Raw genomic sequence first — 18,990 nt, 5'->3', positions numbered from 1 at the left:
ACCTATGCGATATGTATTTGACATATCATATAACTAAGAAATCAGTTTTGTTGTTTAACAGCTAAGATTTTTGGAGTTTTGTTTTTTTTTTGTTTGTTTGTTTGTTTTCTTTTTGCGGTATGCGGGCCTCTCACTGTCGTGGCCTCTCCCGTTGCGGAGCACAGGCTCCAGACGCGCAGGCCCAGCGGCCATGGCTCACGGGCCCAGCCGCTCCGCGGCATATGGGATCCTCCCAGATCGGGGCACGAACCCGTATCCCCTGCATCGGCAGGCGGACTCTCAACCACTGCGCCACCAGGGAGGCCCTAGATTTTTGGAGTTTTTATACCACAGCATAACCTTACCTGACCTCACTGGCATGAATATTTATTTAGTTTTTATACACTTTTTGACTTTTACTTACATGGAACTTATTTTATTGATGTTTTATATGAGAATATAAATAAAAATAAATTTGCATTTCATCACCACACAATTATACAATGTAATGTTGATTGGTTTTATCTATATCTGTATTTATATCTATATATATTTATCTGTATCTATCCATATCAAGAAGAGTAGTAGGGAATTATGTTGAGATTTTTAGTAACTTCTGTGTAAGCATAAGAACTATTCTTTGAGGGGAAGCAAGAATGGGAGTGAAAAACTGGAAACTGCACTCAATTGCAAGAAATACTAGCCCCAGAACAATTAAGGTTATGTGTATATCTATATATATGTATAAAAGGTTATATATATGGGAAATATAGATATTATTAATATAATATACATAATATATAATAATTTAATATAATGTATAATAATTTAAAAGCTAATAATTTAATGTAATATTAATATTTAATAATATATAATTTACTATAATATTAATGTAGTATATATATTATTTTTATGAGAGGGAAATATATATATATATTTCCCTCTCATGAAAAACCAAAGGGACAGCACTTTGTGGGTGTAGCACCTCCATGATATGATTTCAAGTGTCTTCTTAACAACTCCTCTGTGAGCTCAAGAACAAAACAAAAAATCCCTGCTCATTTTTGCTCTAATTCTCATATACATATATATATCCCTGATCTACAAATCTTGTAGATCAAGATCCTGCTAGTCATTCTATTGAACTGTTATATTTTATTTCATTTGGTGCTCCATCAATTACACTCTTTCACATTTTCTCCCAACTTCCATCAGAAGTGCACACATACTTTGTTCATGTATCAAACACTGTTGATACGACTTACATGGACATAGGAAGGTTTACACCAACCTTCCTCTTCAGGGATTTCCATGTACAGGCTGCATTGATAAGGAATGTATATTATCAAGGAACACTTGGCTCTGGACAAGATGGTAACAGCCATGTTATGAGATAAAAGGACAGAACTCTGAAGTTGGAAGCAGGTCAGAGTGTTATATGACACTGGTGGCTGCATTTTGATATGTGTATGTACTTGGCTGGATAAAATGTTGAAAGAGAGGGAAAGAATTTGGCCCACAAGTTGCCTATATACTCCTGACCATAAATAAGTTCTTATAACTTAGTTTGTATCAGAAAGCAACCTCCACAACATTAACATCGGTCACGGTCATGTAGCATAACAAAAAGATGAAATCATGATATTGGAAACATTAAAAAAAAATGAAGCTGCTTATTTCATGAAATGTTGGGGAATTACAATTTTTTTTAAATGGCTTTATTGGGCTTTTCTGGTGGCTCAGTGGTTGAGAGTCCGCCTGCCGATGCAGGGGACACGGATTCGTGCCCCAGTCTGGGAAGATCCCACATGCCGTGGAGCGGCTGGGCCCGTGAGCCATGGCCGCTGAGCCTGCGCGTCCGGAGCCTGTGCTCCACAACGGGAGAGGCCACAACACTGAGAGGCCCGTGTACTGAAAAAAAAAAAAAAAAACTTATAAAAGGCAGAGTAAAATCCCTACTAGTTTCACAATCTTTAGGAAAAAAACATTTCCCTGTGCCATCCTGGTGAAGGTGAACAGACCCAGAAAATAAAACAGACTGGAAAGAAAGTTCTAGAGAGTGGTGAATTGACACTGAGGAACACAGCTGTGTTTCACTTGGACATATTTTGTGCTTTTGTCAGAAGGCATCTTCCGAGGGACAGAGAAGTTGGGAGAGATTCTTACACTTAGCAAAATGCCTTTCAGATTCATCCATGTTATTATGTGAATCAACAACTTATTGTTTCTTATTTCTGAGCAGTATTCCAATGTACAGGTGGACCACAGTTTGTTTAGTTTCTCATCTGTTCAAGGATATCTTGATTGTTCCCAATTTTTGACAACTATAAGCAGTCATGTACAGGCCATTTTTGTGTGAATATAATTTTTCAATTAACTTGAGTAAAGCATAGGAGTGAGATTACTGGGTTGTAACATAAGCATATGTTTAACTTTACAAGAAGCTGTCTTCCAAAGTGGCTCTGCCATTTTGGATTCACATCAGCAGTGAATGAGAATTCCTGTTCCACATACTCAACAGCATTTAGTGTCATCACTTTATTGTTTTAATTTTACTAATTCTAACTGTGGTATCTCATTCTGATTTTAATTTGCATTGCCCTAAAACCAGTGATGTTGAGTTCTCTGTTGTGTTCCGTTGATATTTTTATTCCAGGCTGGTTAGTTGTGGTGCTTGGGATGGAGGTTGGATGATCGTTGAATTCTCTGATTATTTAAATAAACCTCAGTTTTAAGCAGTCACTCTGAATCTGGGTCTTGGGAGATGGACCTCATTTGTGTTCTTGCCCCTCCTCCAGGTTCCGTGGATGTCCATCAGCCCCCTCCCCTATGGTTTGGCCACTCTTCCCTCTGAAGATTGAGACTTTTATTCATTTGGAAAGATAGGGGAGATGGATCTGGGTAGATTTTCAGTGGTGGCCTCCATTGTTCTTCCCCAGCTCCCCAAACTGCACATTTAACTGATCTTCCTCCTTTAAATTAAGATCTTTGTTCTTTAGGATAAATAAGGAGGGAGGGGTCTGGGTGGGGTTTTGGCAGTGGCTGCTGTTCCCTCTGCCTGCCAGTACCTTTCTCAGCGTTCTCCCCATCTTCCCTGTGGTTGTCTGGTGGGGTTTCTAGAGGGAAAAGACTGCAAGATGGCAAAATCCCGCCCTCATTTCAGAGGCTTCACACTGTCAATACAGCCCATGCTTCAACAATTTGTTGAAAATGTCTTGTTTAACATTTCTACCTGTTTATATGTTATTTGGCAACTTCTGTCTCAGGTAAGCAAATGTTCTGGTGCTGTTCTCCCTACAGATTCTCGTTGATCAGCTGTGTCCTCAGTTCTCTTATAGTCTCATGAAAATTAGTTAGCTTCCAGTTTTGCAGCTTTTTTCTTGTTTTAAGGATGGGGGCAATCCTCTTTCTAACTCCGTACAATCACCAATCTAAAACTGAAGTCCAGTTCTCAAATTTTGAAGCTGTTGGCTGATAGACTAAGCTACAAATCATTTTTTTTAAATTTATTTATTTTTTGGCTGTGTTGGGTCTTCATTTCTGTGTGAGGGCTTTCTCTAGTTGTGGCAAGCGGGGGCCACTCTTCATCGCGGTGCGCGGGCCTCTCACTATCGCGGCCTCTCTTGTTGCGGAGCACGGCCTCCAGACGCGCAGGCTCAGTAGTTGTGGCTCAACGGGCCTAGTCGCTCTGCGGCATGTGGGACCTTCCCAGACCAGGGCTCGAACCCGTGTCCCCTGCATTAGCAGGCAGACTCTCAACCACTGCGCCACCAGGGAAGCCCTACAAATCTTTAAAGGGCAAAAATGAGTCTCTCTTAAACCCATCTTTTGTGTTTTATTTTAAATAATGTACTTTTAAATTCTAGAATATCTACTTTAGGGCTATGTTGTTTGGAGGATCTAACAATCTGTCAATTGAAAGCTATTGAGGGCTCAGCCTTAGGAAGAAGGATGAGGGAGAGGTAAATGAAATCTTACCCAAACTGAAATTTACTAATTGGATGGAAGCAACCAGCCACTTATGGTTTCTGTCTAATAGAAGAAATGGATATGTAATAAAAGGTACCATCTACATCCTCAAAGGTTCTTTTATCCAAAATCTGTGACATGTGATTAAAAGTTACAAGACATGCAACAAGGTAACATGGTGTGGCTAAACCCACAAGAAAAAAAAGAACAGATAGTAAAAAAGTTCAATGGATGATCCAAAAAGTAACCTTAGCAGACAGGACCTCTAAGTAATTATGATTAATATGCTAAAAAAATAGAGAAAAAGACACAAAAATGATTGAATGGATGATTTCATCAAAGAATTTAGACATTCTATAGAAGTAAAACCCATAACTTAAAATTGAAAAATGTGGTAGCTAAAATTAAGAACAAAATGGATAGCTTTAAGAACAGATTGAATAGAACAGGATTACTGAACTGTTCAATAGAAAATGCCCAAAGTGTGGCATTTCTTGAAATGAATTCAGGAGAAAAATTTTTTTATTTTATTAAGCCAAATGATAACCCTTTTTAAAAAGTCTGAAATGCCTATCATGAAACGTGATGATAATTACATCTAAAACTTTTATCTATTTTGTAGTAAATATTATGATTAAAGTAATCCACAAACCCATACTGACACTGTTAAATTAGTTATAAGTAAAAATATGATTGAAGAATCATTTAGCTCAGAAACCTTAAAAACAGCAATAATATAATACAAAAAATTACACTTGGTAGAAATAATCAGCACAAAATAATATTGATGACAGGTAAAATTTACATGGTAAGATTTTAATTTGGTAAAATGTTGATAAATAATTTAAAATGTTGACAATGTTTAAATGTTTAAAATCTTTTAAAATTAAATTTATTTTTTTATTTTTTTAGCATCTTTATTGGAGTATAATTGCTTTACAATAGTGTGTTAGTTTCTGCTGTATAACAAAGTGAATCAGCTCTACGTATACATATATCCCCATATCTCCTCCCTCTTGCGTCTCCCTCCCACCCTCCCTATCCCACCCCTCTAGGTGGACACAAAGCACCAAGATAATCTTAAATAATTGCACTTAGTTAACAACTACAGACAAAACAAAATGCACATTGACATAAGATAGACTTAGTAAACTTTGGTCAGGAAATTAAATTTTTTCTATAATAGTACTTCACTAAGGAATTGGAACCAGTGAAATTACTTTTAATGCAGTTTTTTAAATGCAGAAATTAGATTTTATCTACAGTGGAAGTACATTTAAGGAAGACAATATAAATTGAATACTTTAAATGAAATAAAATGTAAATTTTGATATGATTTTGATTAAAGTTTTGTATTCTTTTGATAAATGTGAAAGTAGTGGGATCAAAATATGATTTGCATGAAGATGACAGGAGCAAAGCTATGGAATCAAGATATCTTATAATATCAGGTTTTCTAATATTTTGCCTTGAATTTTGGAAGGCTTTCATCCTTCTCTGAGAAGCAAACAGACAGAAAATTCACTTACTTTTGAACGCTAGCTCTGAGGACAGGAAAGCCACTTTATTTCAGAAACAACAACAACAACAATACACTTTTCCAATTTCCTTTTCCTTGAACAATCTTTTAAACTATCAAATGATTTAAATAATTTCTTCTAATGTCAATAAGTTACTGCAAAATGGCCTCAATTCCAAAACTTCTGTATTTTTCTCTAAGTTTGAGGAAATCTAGATGTATATTTTAGTATTAAAAATGACAAAATTGGTCAAACTTACTTTATAAAGTAATTATATATCTCACTAGTTATATGATCTCAAGCAATTATTAAAACCTCTTGAGCCTCTATTTCTTCATTTGTAGTGCAGACTGAATAATACTTCGCTTATACATTTAGTGTGAAGATTAAATAGTACATAATTTGTAAGTCACTTGGCATGTAAATATTTGATAAATTATCATTTGTCTTCTTTCCAGTAAGAAAAATTGTGAACCAAAACTAGTTCATAAATTTTTTATTTAGATCAACTTCTATTCAATTTTGCACTCAAATTATATTTAAACTCCAAATTCAGTATTTAACTCAGGCCCCATTGATAAGTTACATGGTATTCTATACATTTAACCCTGAGTCGGGTGGGCTCTTTAAATTATAAGGAGTGAAGTCAGTCTTGCTATTTCAGTGAGCATTTGTTGTACGACACATGTGTCAAGGAGAGAGACAAAACTCATGCCAGCAGAAGGATAGCTTGTCCACATGGAGACTGGTTGTTTAATTAGGGAACTGTGGGGATCCAACACAGCTTAACAGACCTGGGTATCTCATTGTCCCTTCATGGTGGGAGACATTTTCCATAGTGTACAGCCTTTAATCTCTACAGTCATATAATAAATTGTTAGCATGGTTGTTTAGTCCACTTATTCAGTATAGAATGTGCTAAATAATGTGACAGGTTGAAACAGAGTAGTAGATTTTTATTTCAGAGAGGTTTTTTTTAAAAAAAAAACATTCCTAAGAATACGATAGAATACATGAAAGAATATGGGATGTGGGAAATAAGATTCTCACACCTCTTAGGAAGAGCATTTTCTGGTGAGAGAATTGTGTGGATGTGATGGCTGTTTTTCCTGAGTGGCAAGATGATAGCTGTTGCTTCAACAACACCAGGCATCAATGAAAATGTGGCACTGATGTGTGGATCATCATCACTGTTGAACCACTATTCCAAAAAATTGTAAGAGGCAGCAAACTCCAAAACAGAGTATTATTAGCAACACATTATAGCTCTTAAATTACAAATTTGGGGGCTTCCCTGGTGGCGCAGTGGTTGAGAGTCCGCCTGCCGATGCAGGGGACACGGGTTCGTGCGCTGGTCTGGGAGGATCCCACATGCCGCGGAGCGGCTGGGCCCGTGAGCCATGGCCGCTGAGCCTGCGCGTCCGGAGCCTGTGCTCCACAACAGGAGAGGCCACAACAGTGAGAGGCCCGTGTACCGCAAAAAAAAAAAAAATTACAAATTTTGATGACAAAATTTAGGGCAAAGACAAAGGAAAATGAAATCCAGAGACTGGAATTTTGATTTTAGCTATATCATCTTAGGTTAGTCTCTTAAACACACTGGCTACTCTTCTTTATCTGACTAATAAAGGAATTAGAGCAGACTCAGTTTGCAAACTCAAATAATTTCAAGTTTCAGGCAGGTAAAATCAGCAATTGATAGTTATTTGACAGCCAAGGTGAATTTTCACAAACATGGAAAAAGCCAATTTCTATACCTGTTAGGAGTCAGAATGGTGACTGGGGTTACCCTGGTGCTTGCATAGTCAAAATGCATTTAGAAGTGTTTGTCTTTGTGTGTGTGTAACTAATTAAGATATCTTAAGGGGCATAGCATTTTATGATAAAATCCTCTTTAGAATAAATTTAAGGTTTAAAATTCTATGATTTTTGCAATGTTATCTCTAATTTGAACATCATAATCAGGGGAGCTTTTAAGCTGATTTCTCTTGTTTCAAATTTCATAACACTCAATATTTTAAGATTTTCCTCTTTCATGGAAATGATAAACAACATACAGATATTAGAGGAGTTTTGGAACAGCTGTATGCAAAATCATGCTGCCTCTTTATCTAGAAAAAAATCAGGATCAATGTGAATACTGCTATGCTTGATTTTACTTCATTCTCTAGGAATTAATTTTTAACAGGTTTATTAAAATATAATTCACATACCATAACAGCTCTATTAAGATATAATTCACATACCATAAAATTTCCCCATTTAAAGTAAAAACTCAATTTTTTTTTAGTGTAACATCAGAGTGGTGCAATCATAACTACTGCCTCAGTTTAGAATATTTTCATCACCCCCCCCCAAAAAAATCCTGTATCCATGAGCAGTCATTCTCCATGCCCCACCCCTACTACTGCCTAGCATCTGGCAAACACTAATCTACTTTCTGTATCTATAGATTTGCCTGTTCTGGAAATTTCATATAAATGGAATCATATGGTAGGTGGCATTGTGTGTCTAGTTTCTTTCACTCAGCATAATGTGTTCAAGGTCCACCCACATTGTTGCATGTATCAGTATTTAATTCCTTTTAATTGTAGAATGATATTCCTCTGTATGGGTATATAACATTTTATTTATTCATTAATCAGTTTATGTTTCCACATTAGTTATATGGGTAATGCTGCTATAAACATTCATGTATGTATGTATGTTTTCATTTCTCTTGGGCATATGCCTAAGTGTAAAATCACTAAGTCATAGAGTAACTCTATGCTTAACATTTGAAGAAACTGTCGGACTCTTTACCAAAGTGGCTATACACTTTCACAATCCAACCAGCAATATATGAGGGCTGGGATTTCTCCACGTCCTTGCCAACACTTGCTTTTTTAAACATCTTTATTGGAGTATAACTGCTTTACAATGGTGTGTTAGTTTCTGCTTTATAACAAAGTGAATCAGCTATACATATACATATATCCTCATATCTCTTCCCTCTTGTGTGTGCCTCCCTCCCACCCTCCCTATCCCACCCCTCTAGGTGGTCACAAAGCACCGAGCTGATGTCCCTGTGCCATGTGGCTGCTTCCCACTAGCTATCTGTTTTACATTTGGTAGTGTATGTATGTACGTGCCACTCTCTCACCTTTTCCCAGCTTACCCTTCCCCCTCCCTGTGTCCTCAAGTCCATTCTGTAGTAGGTCTGCATCTTTATTCCCGTCCTGCCCCTAGGTTCTTCATGACCATTTTGGGTTTTTTTTTTAAGAGTCCATATATATGTGTTAGCATACAGTATTTGTTTTTCTCTTTCTGACTTACTTCACTCTGTATGACAGACTCTAGATCCATCCACCTCACTACAAATAACTCAATTTCGTTTCTTTTTTTTTGGCTGAGTAATATTCCATTGTATATATGTGCCACATCTTCTTTATCCATTCATCTGTCGATGGACACTTAGATGCTTCTATGTCCTGGCTATTGTAAATAGAGCTGCAATGAACATTGTGGTACATGACTCTTTTTGAATTATGGTTTTCTCAGGGTATGTGCCCAGTAGTGGGATTGCTGAGTCCTATGGTAGTTCTATTTTTAGTTTTTTAAGGGACCTCCATACTGTTCTCCATAGTGGCTGTATCAGTTTATGTTCCCACCAACAGTGCAAGAAGGTTCCCTTTTCTCCACACCCTCTCCAGCATTTATTGTTTGTAGATTTTTTGATGATGGCCATTCTGACTGGTGTGAGGTGATACTTCATTGTAGTTTTGATTTGCATTTCTCTAGTGATTAATGATGTTGAGCATTCTTTCATGTGTTTGTTGGCAACCTGTATATCTTCTTTGGAGAAATGTCTGTTTAGGTATTCTGCCCATTTTTGGATTGGGTTGTTTGTCTTTTTGATACTGAGCTGCATGAGCTGCTTGTAAATTTGGAGATTAATCTTTATCAGTTGCTTCATTTGCAAATATTTTCTCCCATTCTGAGAGTTGTCTTTTCAAATTGTTTATGGTTTCCTTTGCTCTGTAAAAGCTTTTAAGTTTCATTAGGTCCCATCTGTTTATTTTTGTTTTTATTTCCATTTCTCTAGGAGGTGCATCAAAAAGGATCCTGCTGTGATTTACATCATAGAGTGTCCTGCCTATGTTTTCCTCTAAGAGTTTTATAGTGTCTGTCCCTACATTTAGGTCTTTAATCCATTTTGAGCTTATTTTTGTGTATGGTGTTAGGGAGTGTTCTGATTTCATTCTTTTCCATGTAGCTGTCCAGTTTCCCAGCACCACTTATTGAAGAGGCTGTCTTTTCTCCATTGTATATTCTTGCCTTCTTTATCAAAAAATAAGGTGACCATATGTGCATGGGTTTATCTCTGGGCTTTCTATCCTGTTCCATTGATCTATCTTTCTGTTTTTGTGCCAGTACCATACTGTCTTGATTACTGTAGCTTTGTAGTATAGTCTGAAGTCAGGGAGCCTGATTCCTCCAGCTCCGTTCTTCTTTCTCAATATTGCTTTTGCTGTTCGGGGTCTTTTGTGTTTCCATACAAATTGTGAAATGTTTTATTCTAGTTCTGTGAAAAATGCCCTTGGTACTTTGATAGGGATTGCATTGAATCTGTAGATTGCTTTGGGTAATACAGTCATTTTCCCAATGTTGATTCTTCCAATCCAAGAACATGGTATATCTCTCCATCTGTTTGTATCATCTTTAATTTCTTTAATCAGTGTTATAGTTTTCTGCATACAGGTCTTTCACCTCCTTAGGTAGGTTTATTCCTAGGTATTTTATTCTTTTTGTTGCAATGGTAAATGGGAGTGTTTCCTTAATTTCTCTTTCAGATTTTTCATCATTAGTGTGTAGGAATGCAAGAGATTTCTGCACCTTAATTTTGTTTCCTGCTACTTTACCAAATTCATTGATTAGCTCTAGTTGTTTTCTGGTAGCATCTTTAGGATTCTCTATGTATAGTATCATATCATCTGCAAACAGTGACAGCTTTACTTCTCCTTTTCTGATTTGGATTCCTTTAATTTCTTTTTCTTCTCTACAGGCCAATATCACTGATGAACATAGATGCAAATATCCTCAACAAAATACTAGCACTCAGAATCCAACAGCACATTAAAAGGATCATACACCATGATCAAGTGGGGTTTATCCCAGGGCTGCAAGGAATCTTCAATATACACAAATCAGTCAATGTGATACACCATATTAACAAATTGAAGAATAAAAACCATATGATCATCTCAATAGATGCAGGAAAAGCTTTCGACAAAATTCAACACCCATTTATGATAAAAACCCTCCATAACGTAGGCACAGAGAGAACTTACCTCAACATAGTAAAGGCCATATATGACAAACTCACAGCCAACATCATCCTCAATGGTGAAAAACTGAAACCATTTCCACTAAGATCAGGAAGAAGACAAGATTGCCCACTCTCACCACTATTATTCAACATTGTTTTGGAAGTTTTAGCCACAGCCATCAGAGAAGAAATATATTTCTGAGCAAGGCCCAAACCCAGATGCCACAGAAGAGAAAATTTATAAATTAGATTAGTTGAAAACAGATGAATGAAAAAAAAAACTGCTATTTGAGGACTTCAAATGTGAATAGGGAAAAATTTTTAGTGTATATGACAAAGAGCTAATCTTTTATATTTATTAAGCCCTCTTACAAAGCAATGGATGAGGACCAAAAGTTCATATAAAAACAGGTAAAAATATAATAAGGACATTTCAAAAAAAAAAGGTTTATGTCCATATGAAAAATGTTCTTATAACTTTACTTATATTTAAAGAAATGAATATTGGGGCTTCCCTGGTGGTGCAGCGGTGGAGAGTCTGCCTGACGATGCAGGGGACACGGGTTTGTGCCCCGGTCCGGGAGGATCCCACATGCCGCGGAGTGGCTGGGCCCGTGAGCCATGGCCACTGAGACTGCACGTCAGGCTCTGCAACGGGAGAGGCCACAACAGTGAGAGGCCCGTGTACTGCAAAAAAAAAAAAAAAAAAAAAAAAAGAAATGAATATTGTAACATCAGTGTGTTACTTCTTTTTTGTTTGTTTGTTAAATTTATTTATTTATTTATTTATTTATGGCTGTGTTGGGTCTTTGTTGCTACGCACGGACTTTCTCTAGTTGTGGTGAGTGGGGCTACTCTTCATTGCGGCGCGTGGGCTTCTCATTGTGGTGGCTTCTCTTGTTGCGGAGCATGGGCTCTAGGTGCGTGGGCTTCAGTAGCTGCAGCGGGCAGGCTCAGTAGTTGTGGCTTGTGGGCTCTAGAGCGCAGGCTCAGTAGTTGTGGCACATGGGCTTAGTTGCTCTGCAGCATGTGGGATCTTCCCAGACCAGGGCTCGAACCCATGTCCCCTGCATTGGCAGGCGGATTCCCAACCACTGTGCCACCAGGGAAGTCCCAGTGTGTCACTTCTAAATCCATCTGATTTGAACAGCTCAAGACATTTGCTAATAATGCTCTTGCTGAGGACAGTACTTTGCAAATTGTGACATAGTATAAACCCTTTTTTCTTTTGATTTTATAGTTACGCATTTACTATCTCTAAGTGTAAAATGTGAATACAGTTGACCCTTGAACAACACATGTTGGAACTGCTGGGGTCCAATTATTCATGGATTTTTTCAATAAATACATATTACAGTACTACACGATCCCAGGTTGGCTGAATCCAAGGATGCAGAACAACAAATACTGAGGGCCAATAATAAAGTTATACATGAATTTTCAGCTGCCGGGCAGTCGGTGCCCCTAATCCCTGTGTTGTTTGAGGACCAACTGTAATACATTAGATTTATCATATCATAGGTATTGCTTAGTATAAGGCTAAGTTTAGAAAAAAAATAATAATTATAAAGAGAATATCAAATAAATATTAAGGGTTGACATTTACACAGTGTGTGCCAGATCATATGTCATATGTTTTATACACATATTTATTCAGCACATCCTTACAATAACACTTTTATGCCCAGTTCTCAGACAAGGAAACAGGCATGAAGTGTTCACTATCCTCAAAGAGTAGAGCTACTAATTATGTCACAAGGACTTAAACCAAGATGGTCTGGCTGCAGGGCCCACACTCAAATCACTTCACCACAGTACAAGTGATTCATGCTGGAGATTAAATGGTGTAGGTAAAACTCAAATGATACAGGATTGGGAATTCTTCCTTAGGCTGTGGGAAGCAGTGGCACAAGCCCTTGAAGGATGGTTTCTATAAAATAAAATCTCTAAAAGCACCCACTATCCAGAGCTCTGGAGATGACAATCTAAAGGGAGTGGTGCTTTAAGTCCCTTCAATATACAGTTTACAGCAAGTAGCAATTATACTTCTAGGAACTAATCACACAGAAAGTGCTTGAGAGAATTGATCACATTATTTATACAATCATGATCTAGTTCTCTGTCACTAGATGAAGAGGTAAATAAATCATGATGCTTCCATGAAACAACATCATATGGAATACTTTTCTGTGAAAAGAATAAGTATATACATACATATTTATTTATTTAAGAAACTTTAAGATATAGTCTTTAAAAAAAGTGAGGTACATAACAATATATATATTATGTTCCTCTTTGAAATTCCCAAATGAATACACATATACATGAGTGGGATATTTCTGGAAGGATATACAAGAAATCGTTAATAGCATTTTTTCCCTCTGGGTAAGGGTCTATGGCCTTAAATTATTAAATGAATGCCATTTTAACCCATCATGGATCATTTCTATTGTTCGTGAATTGATTTTCAATTAAATTCTAGGTTTTGCTAATTCAGAAATACATATGCGCTTCTATGTTCATTGCAACATTATTTACAATAGTCAAGATATAGAAACTAACTAAGTGTCCATCAACAGATGAATGGATATAGATGATGATATATACATGTATACATACACACACAATGGAATACCACTCAGTCACTAAAAAAGATAAAGTATTGCCATTCGTGACTACAAGAGTGGACCTTGAGGGTAGTATGCTAAATAAAATGGTGTGACAGAGAAAGATAAATATCATGTGATTTTACTAATGTGGAATATAAAAAAAATAAATGAACAGAAAAAACAAAACGAAAGCAAACACATAGATACAGAGAACAGATTGGTGGTTACCAGAGGGGATGTGGGGTGGGGGAGGGCAACTGGGTAAAGGGAGTCAACTCCATGGTGATGGACGGAAACTAGACTTTTGGGGTGAGCACACTGTAATGTATACAGAAACCAAATTATAATGTTGTACACATTCTATGAAACATATAATGTTATAAACCAATGTCACCTCAAAAAACAATTCTAGGTTTGCAAGAATTAAAAAAAAATACTAAATAGTGCTTCTATTTGGTTCCCTTATGCACTGACATACCTTCAAGATTTGTAAGGAGAGACGATCTGTCATGGACCCTGAGCAAACCTACATGTGCTTGCTGGGTAGGCCAAGAATGCAAGACCCTGGCTGCCCTTTAGTGAGGCCAGCTGTGCTTTCAGCAACAATCGTGAGAGATGAGGTCCTGCCTCCCCCAGGAAAAAGAGTAGGCCTTTTTCTGTTCCCTATAAGAGCAGTGAATCCCTCAAGTTCAGTGCCTGTTCCTTTCCTGTAATGCAGCCCACACAGTGCCCCAGCATCCATCCTGGACCCTTTGCACGGCCCCATGGGAATAATGGAGCCCACAGGAAACTTACACAAATCAACAGAAAGCTCCGGCTACTGTTTTTTCCAGGAGTAAGAAAGTTCTTTGTCTCTGACTAGGAGTCTCATGTCTTCTAGCAGCATCCATAAACAGTTGTAGGGTAGTTTGCTAATTTGTAAATAGGACAAAATCTTGGCTCCTTCAGGCATCCTGCACCATTCCTGACAGGATGGAGGCCAGTTGGTAAACTCAGCACTGATGAACATGGACCACGCTTTGAAATAACGAGTGACTGGTCTTCAAGAGCAAGGGAGAGAGTAGGGGCTAGTAGGTGAGACATCACTGAATTTCAGCTGAAGAAGAGACTTTCATGGGGTTTCAAGCAGAGTGGGAAAAGGAGGGAGGGGTAAGAGGATAGGGTAGCCTGATAGAGCAGAATGGACGGAACATGATCCAGTCATTCAGTTTTTATCATAAGTAGGTAACATACATCTCCCACAGGTTATATGTTATTGTAAGTTTGTGATACTTATTAGGGGTATAAGCCCTAATATTCAATATTCAGTGTGGTGCTAAGGGAAGAATGAATAACCATCTTCTTCTACTTGTTCAGTCATTCCTGATAGTTGTCTTTGTCTCTGACCATCTTGTAATGTGGTGGATGAGCCACTGGCTAAGGCACAACTGACCTTGTTCCCAAGTTGATGCCCAGTAAGTCATGTGATCACAAGTAAGTCACTCCTTTTCCTTGATTGCAAAAGTAAAGGGAGGAAGCGGGCTGCAGGGCTGTCTGTAGGTTGAACCATATGAAATCACCAATATCCAACCAACATGACTTGCACAATGACAGTTTTAAATGGTTCAACTTAATAAATGATCCCAAATTCCCTAATGCATCTTAAGTTCATTAGTAAATATATTTACCTTTTTCTTTTTAAATATCACACATTAAGACCTTTTCCTCATGCTAATATTGCAGGAGAATACAAAGTTAGCAAAAAAGTTGTGTTATAATATCCTGAAGGAGGGAAATCTGAAAGAAGGTTGCAGAGTGGGCTATGGCCTCTTTAGCAGATCTTCTGAACTCATTAACACACAGATATAATGCTTGTGGGAGAATCCTTTGAATACAGTGGAAGAGTAAATTCTGAAAAAAATTGAAGGGTTGGGGCAATTGTCCAGAAGTAGCTGTGACGTTGAAAGGAGAAAAATCAGCAGTGAAAATAGCAGAACAAAGCCCCAGTGCTGTGTCTATAAAACAGAAAGAGAAGTTTAGAAGAACCTCATTTGATCTCCATTGAGCAAATAAAATTTTTATTTGGATTTGAATTTCTGTCTTCCATTTTCTGTTCTTTAATATCCTCATTAATCATTTGAACTGCACAGCTTATCTTCCTTTCAGCACTTCAAATTCAATATCCTTTTTTTTTAAAATAGTGATAAAAATAAATTGCTTGAGCAGTAGGAAGGGAGCCTCAAGGAGCTCTCATGATACCTCCAGTAATAGTTGTGTTACTAAAATTCCTACAAAGGGAAAATTCAGATATAGGAAAAGGCTTATATTTATTATAAGGAAGTGCCCCAAAATATCCTCTAAACTCAATGCAAAATTACTATGGCGGTCTTTTTTCCATTCTTACATCCCATAATATTAATAAGCAAAATGATCAGTGAATTACATTGCCAATAGTCATTTGATCCTTAAATAAATTTACTTACTAATCCTTAAGGAAGCTCATAGTGATATCCAGGCTCTTTTGACAAACCTGCCTGTTAGAGACCCCAGATCACCTCTGAACTGAAAGGAATTGATTTCCTATAGCTAAATCTTTGATACACACATATTAAGTTTCTCTATAGCTATTTTAGTATGCGTAGCTGTTGTTGTTAGATTCAAGTCTTCAGAGATTATTCTCTGTCTGAGCTAAATTCTCCATTTAAACTATGACTCAAATTATTTTAAGAAAGCTTTTGCCCCAAAGTAATTCCATTGGTGGAATGTAAACCAGCATGGCATGCTCTAGGTAATATCTATATTTAGGAAAGCATATTAATGCTTCATCTCTTTCTAAATACCTTTGTGATATCTGCTTGGGCATTACCTGGGGTTTCCAGTTGTCAGAGGTCCTGTTGGATCTCATTGTAGAACAAGGCGCTCTCTGCCAGTGCTCCGTAGAAAGTCAGTGCTGGGCTGTCCATCTCCTCGATGTCTAGGCTCTGTGGATGGAGGCCCAGAAAATGTGACTGTTACTCTGAGCTAATGTGCTAGTGGACAAAGTTTAGTGAAAACCATCAGGACACTATTAACGTATGACGTATTCTAGCGGTGGTTCTCTGAGAGTATGGCCCTCCCTCTGCTGTTTAACCCTAGAGTAACTTGATTGGTAAGAATGTCAAATCAGGGCAAAATATCATTTTAGTAGCTAGTAAATACAGAGGAGATAGAAGGCAGGGCAGCAAGGCAGATCAGAATGCAGACTCCAGGCTCAGATTAAGTGAATTCGCACATGGCCTCCACCATTTACTTGCTATAGTTTCTGGGAAATCTGCACCTGTGGCTGGGACAGGTGGAGTTCGCTATCACCACAGAAAGTTGGATATGCAGGAAACTCTGTGTTTCTCCCTGTATCACAAATTAGTCTGGGCCTTAATGGCAACCATCACATTAATGAAAATTTCCTTCATTTAAAAAATAATTTTTAAAGTCAGTTTTGTTTTTGGGGGTTTCTTTTGTTTTTGTTTTTTTTTTGCGATACACGGGCCTCTCACTGTTGTGGACTCTCCCGTTGTGGAGCACAGGCTCCGGACGCACAGGCTCAGCGGCCATGGCTCATGGGCCCAGCCGCTCCGCGGCATGTGAGATCTTCCCGGACCGGGGCACGAACCCGCGTCCCCTGCATCGGCAGGCAGACTCTCAACCACTGCGCCACCAGGGAAGCCCTAAAGTCAGTTTTGTAAAATAAACTCATTTCAAAATGCACTGATGTGTGTATTTTAGTGTTCTGCAATTTTCCTGCCTTGTTAAATACTTTTAAAAATTAAAACAAAAATGTGAATAGATTCCAGTCACTGCTGGAAGAAAAGGGTCTTTACTCTGCCAACCTGTCACGTGTGATGGATAAAAGGGCCCTTAGGACTGCACGTGGACACGGTCACTTTTTTACAGAGAACCAATTGACCTCGTATAACTGCAGATGCTTCCCCTCAAACACAGCTCTGGTCCCTCTGCTGAGGGTGGTGTCAGTCTCTCCAGATGCTGCTGGGAATGGAACACTGCATGCCTGGACACCCCACAAAAATAAAGGGTACTGACATGCTCCCAGGCCAATACTTGTTCAGGAAATGACAGAAGTATTGTAAATATAAAAACATGCTGGTTTCTAAAGCATTCTTCATGCCGCACAGGAAGTACGTGGCCAAGATGTGTTAGTAGCCAGCATTGACCCCCTGTTCCTTCAATTAATTCATCTAACATCTCCCTATTGACCCATCCAGGCCTTGTTTTATCCAGTGTCCCTCTGTCACTGGCTCTGCAAGTCCCCTAAGTCCTTCCTTGCTCCAGTATCTGCTCCCTCCAGGCGCATTTCTGGTGACCTACACTTAACCATTTTCTATCAGACGTTTCCTGAAGGCCATCTGGATGTGATTCTCACAACCTGCGCTGAATGATGCCACTTTGTGGATTCACTAACTCAGCGGTCCCCAACCTCTTTGGCAGCAGGAACTGGTTTCGTGAAAGACAGTTTTTCCATGGACAGGGTGTGTGTGCGTGTGTGTGCACACGTGTGTGTGCATGCATGCGTGTGAAGGTTCAGGCAGTAATGCAAGTGATGGGGAGCGGCAGATGAAGCTTCGCTCAATCGCCCTCCACTCACCACCTGCAGTGCTGCCCATTTCCTAACAGAAATCCCAGGTTGGGGACCCCTGCACTAAATGACACATTTCTGTGGGTCACGTCCTCCCAGCCCAGCGGCCCTAACAAGCACCAGCGCGGAAACTGCTGGCAAACGCTGGGAGGAGCCCTTAGTACTACAGGGAGATGCCGGGGGCAGCCTCTCCGGGCCCCACACCCAGGGCTCATCCCAGGATAGACTCCTGAGGAGGGGAAGGCAAGGCTCTGCCCTTGAGGAAGGAGGGACCGCTCACCTCTCAGACCTCGGGCTGGAGAAGGATGAGGGCTCAGGACCAGGAAGACGGCAGGGTGCTCGCCCTCGTCCCTGAGAGCTTGGTGAGCTGCATCCAGGCAAGGAGGTGAGATCCTGCTCACTGCCCCTCCCTCAGGAAACGGAGTCCCTGAGCAGATGACCAGGAAACAGATTCTGTAGTGACTTTTCAAAGACCGAGAGAAATCGTCTAGAAAGAGACAGTAAGGAAACATCGTGCTTTCCTAAACTGGTTGTATTTGGAATAAAAATGAATCAATTTTCTGCCAATATCACCTCATTCTCATCCTTATTTTTCTTCTTCAGAGTGAGAAACACAGGATCTTATTTTGATCATGCCCAATATAATTTTGAAATACTGTACATAGCCTTTTCACAGAAAGTTAAAGAGAGAAAAGTAGTGTGTTCTGTTCTTGGTATTAATGGTTATAGAACGTTTTTAAAAGGTGGCATTTTGCTGAGCTTTCCGTGGTGTCCACAGACATTTAGGAGGTTTGTCTACAAAGCATCCAGTAGCTTTCACCTTTAACACTCCCAGGTGCATTTATCAGAGTGCAAACAATAGTAGTGCAAGATATTTTTTCCTTCCTTATTTTTCTTCTTTCTTTCCACCTTGCCTCATTCTAAACAGATCTGAGGAGTAAATCACTTGTGGTCTTATGATGTGTTGTGTTTACAGAATACTTAGTGGTATTCTCT

The 18,990-nt window shown here is 38.7% G+C and overlaps 1 protein-coding gene across 1 annotated transcript in view; it reads right to left on the bottom strand.

Moving 5' to 3' along the window:
* Window positions 1-18,022, bottom strand: part of LOC132491699 (spermatogenesis-associated protein 31E1-like) — a 53,232-nt gene extending 35,210 nt beyond the window's left edge. The window contains exon 1 of the mRNA XM_060100530.1: window positions 18,004-18,022. Coding sequence (XP_059956513.1) covers window positions 18,004-18,022 — 19 coding nt within the window. The remainder of the gene's footprint in view (window positions 1-18,003) is intronic.
* Between the last annotated feature and the right edge of the window lie 968 nt (window positions 18,023-18,990).

This window comes from Mesoplodon densirostris, chromosome 6 (genome assembly GCF_025265405.1).
Source record: "Mesoplodon densirostris isolate mMesDen1 chromosome 6, mMesDen1 primary haplotype, whole genome shotgun sequence".
In the NCBI taxonomy this organism is placed as follows: Eukaryota; Metazoa; Chordata; class Mammalia; order Artiodactyla; family Ziphiidae; genus Mesoplodon; species Mesoplodon densirostris.
This window is presented reverse-complemented; position numbering and strand designations above follow the sequence as displayed.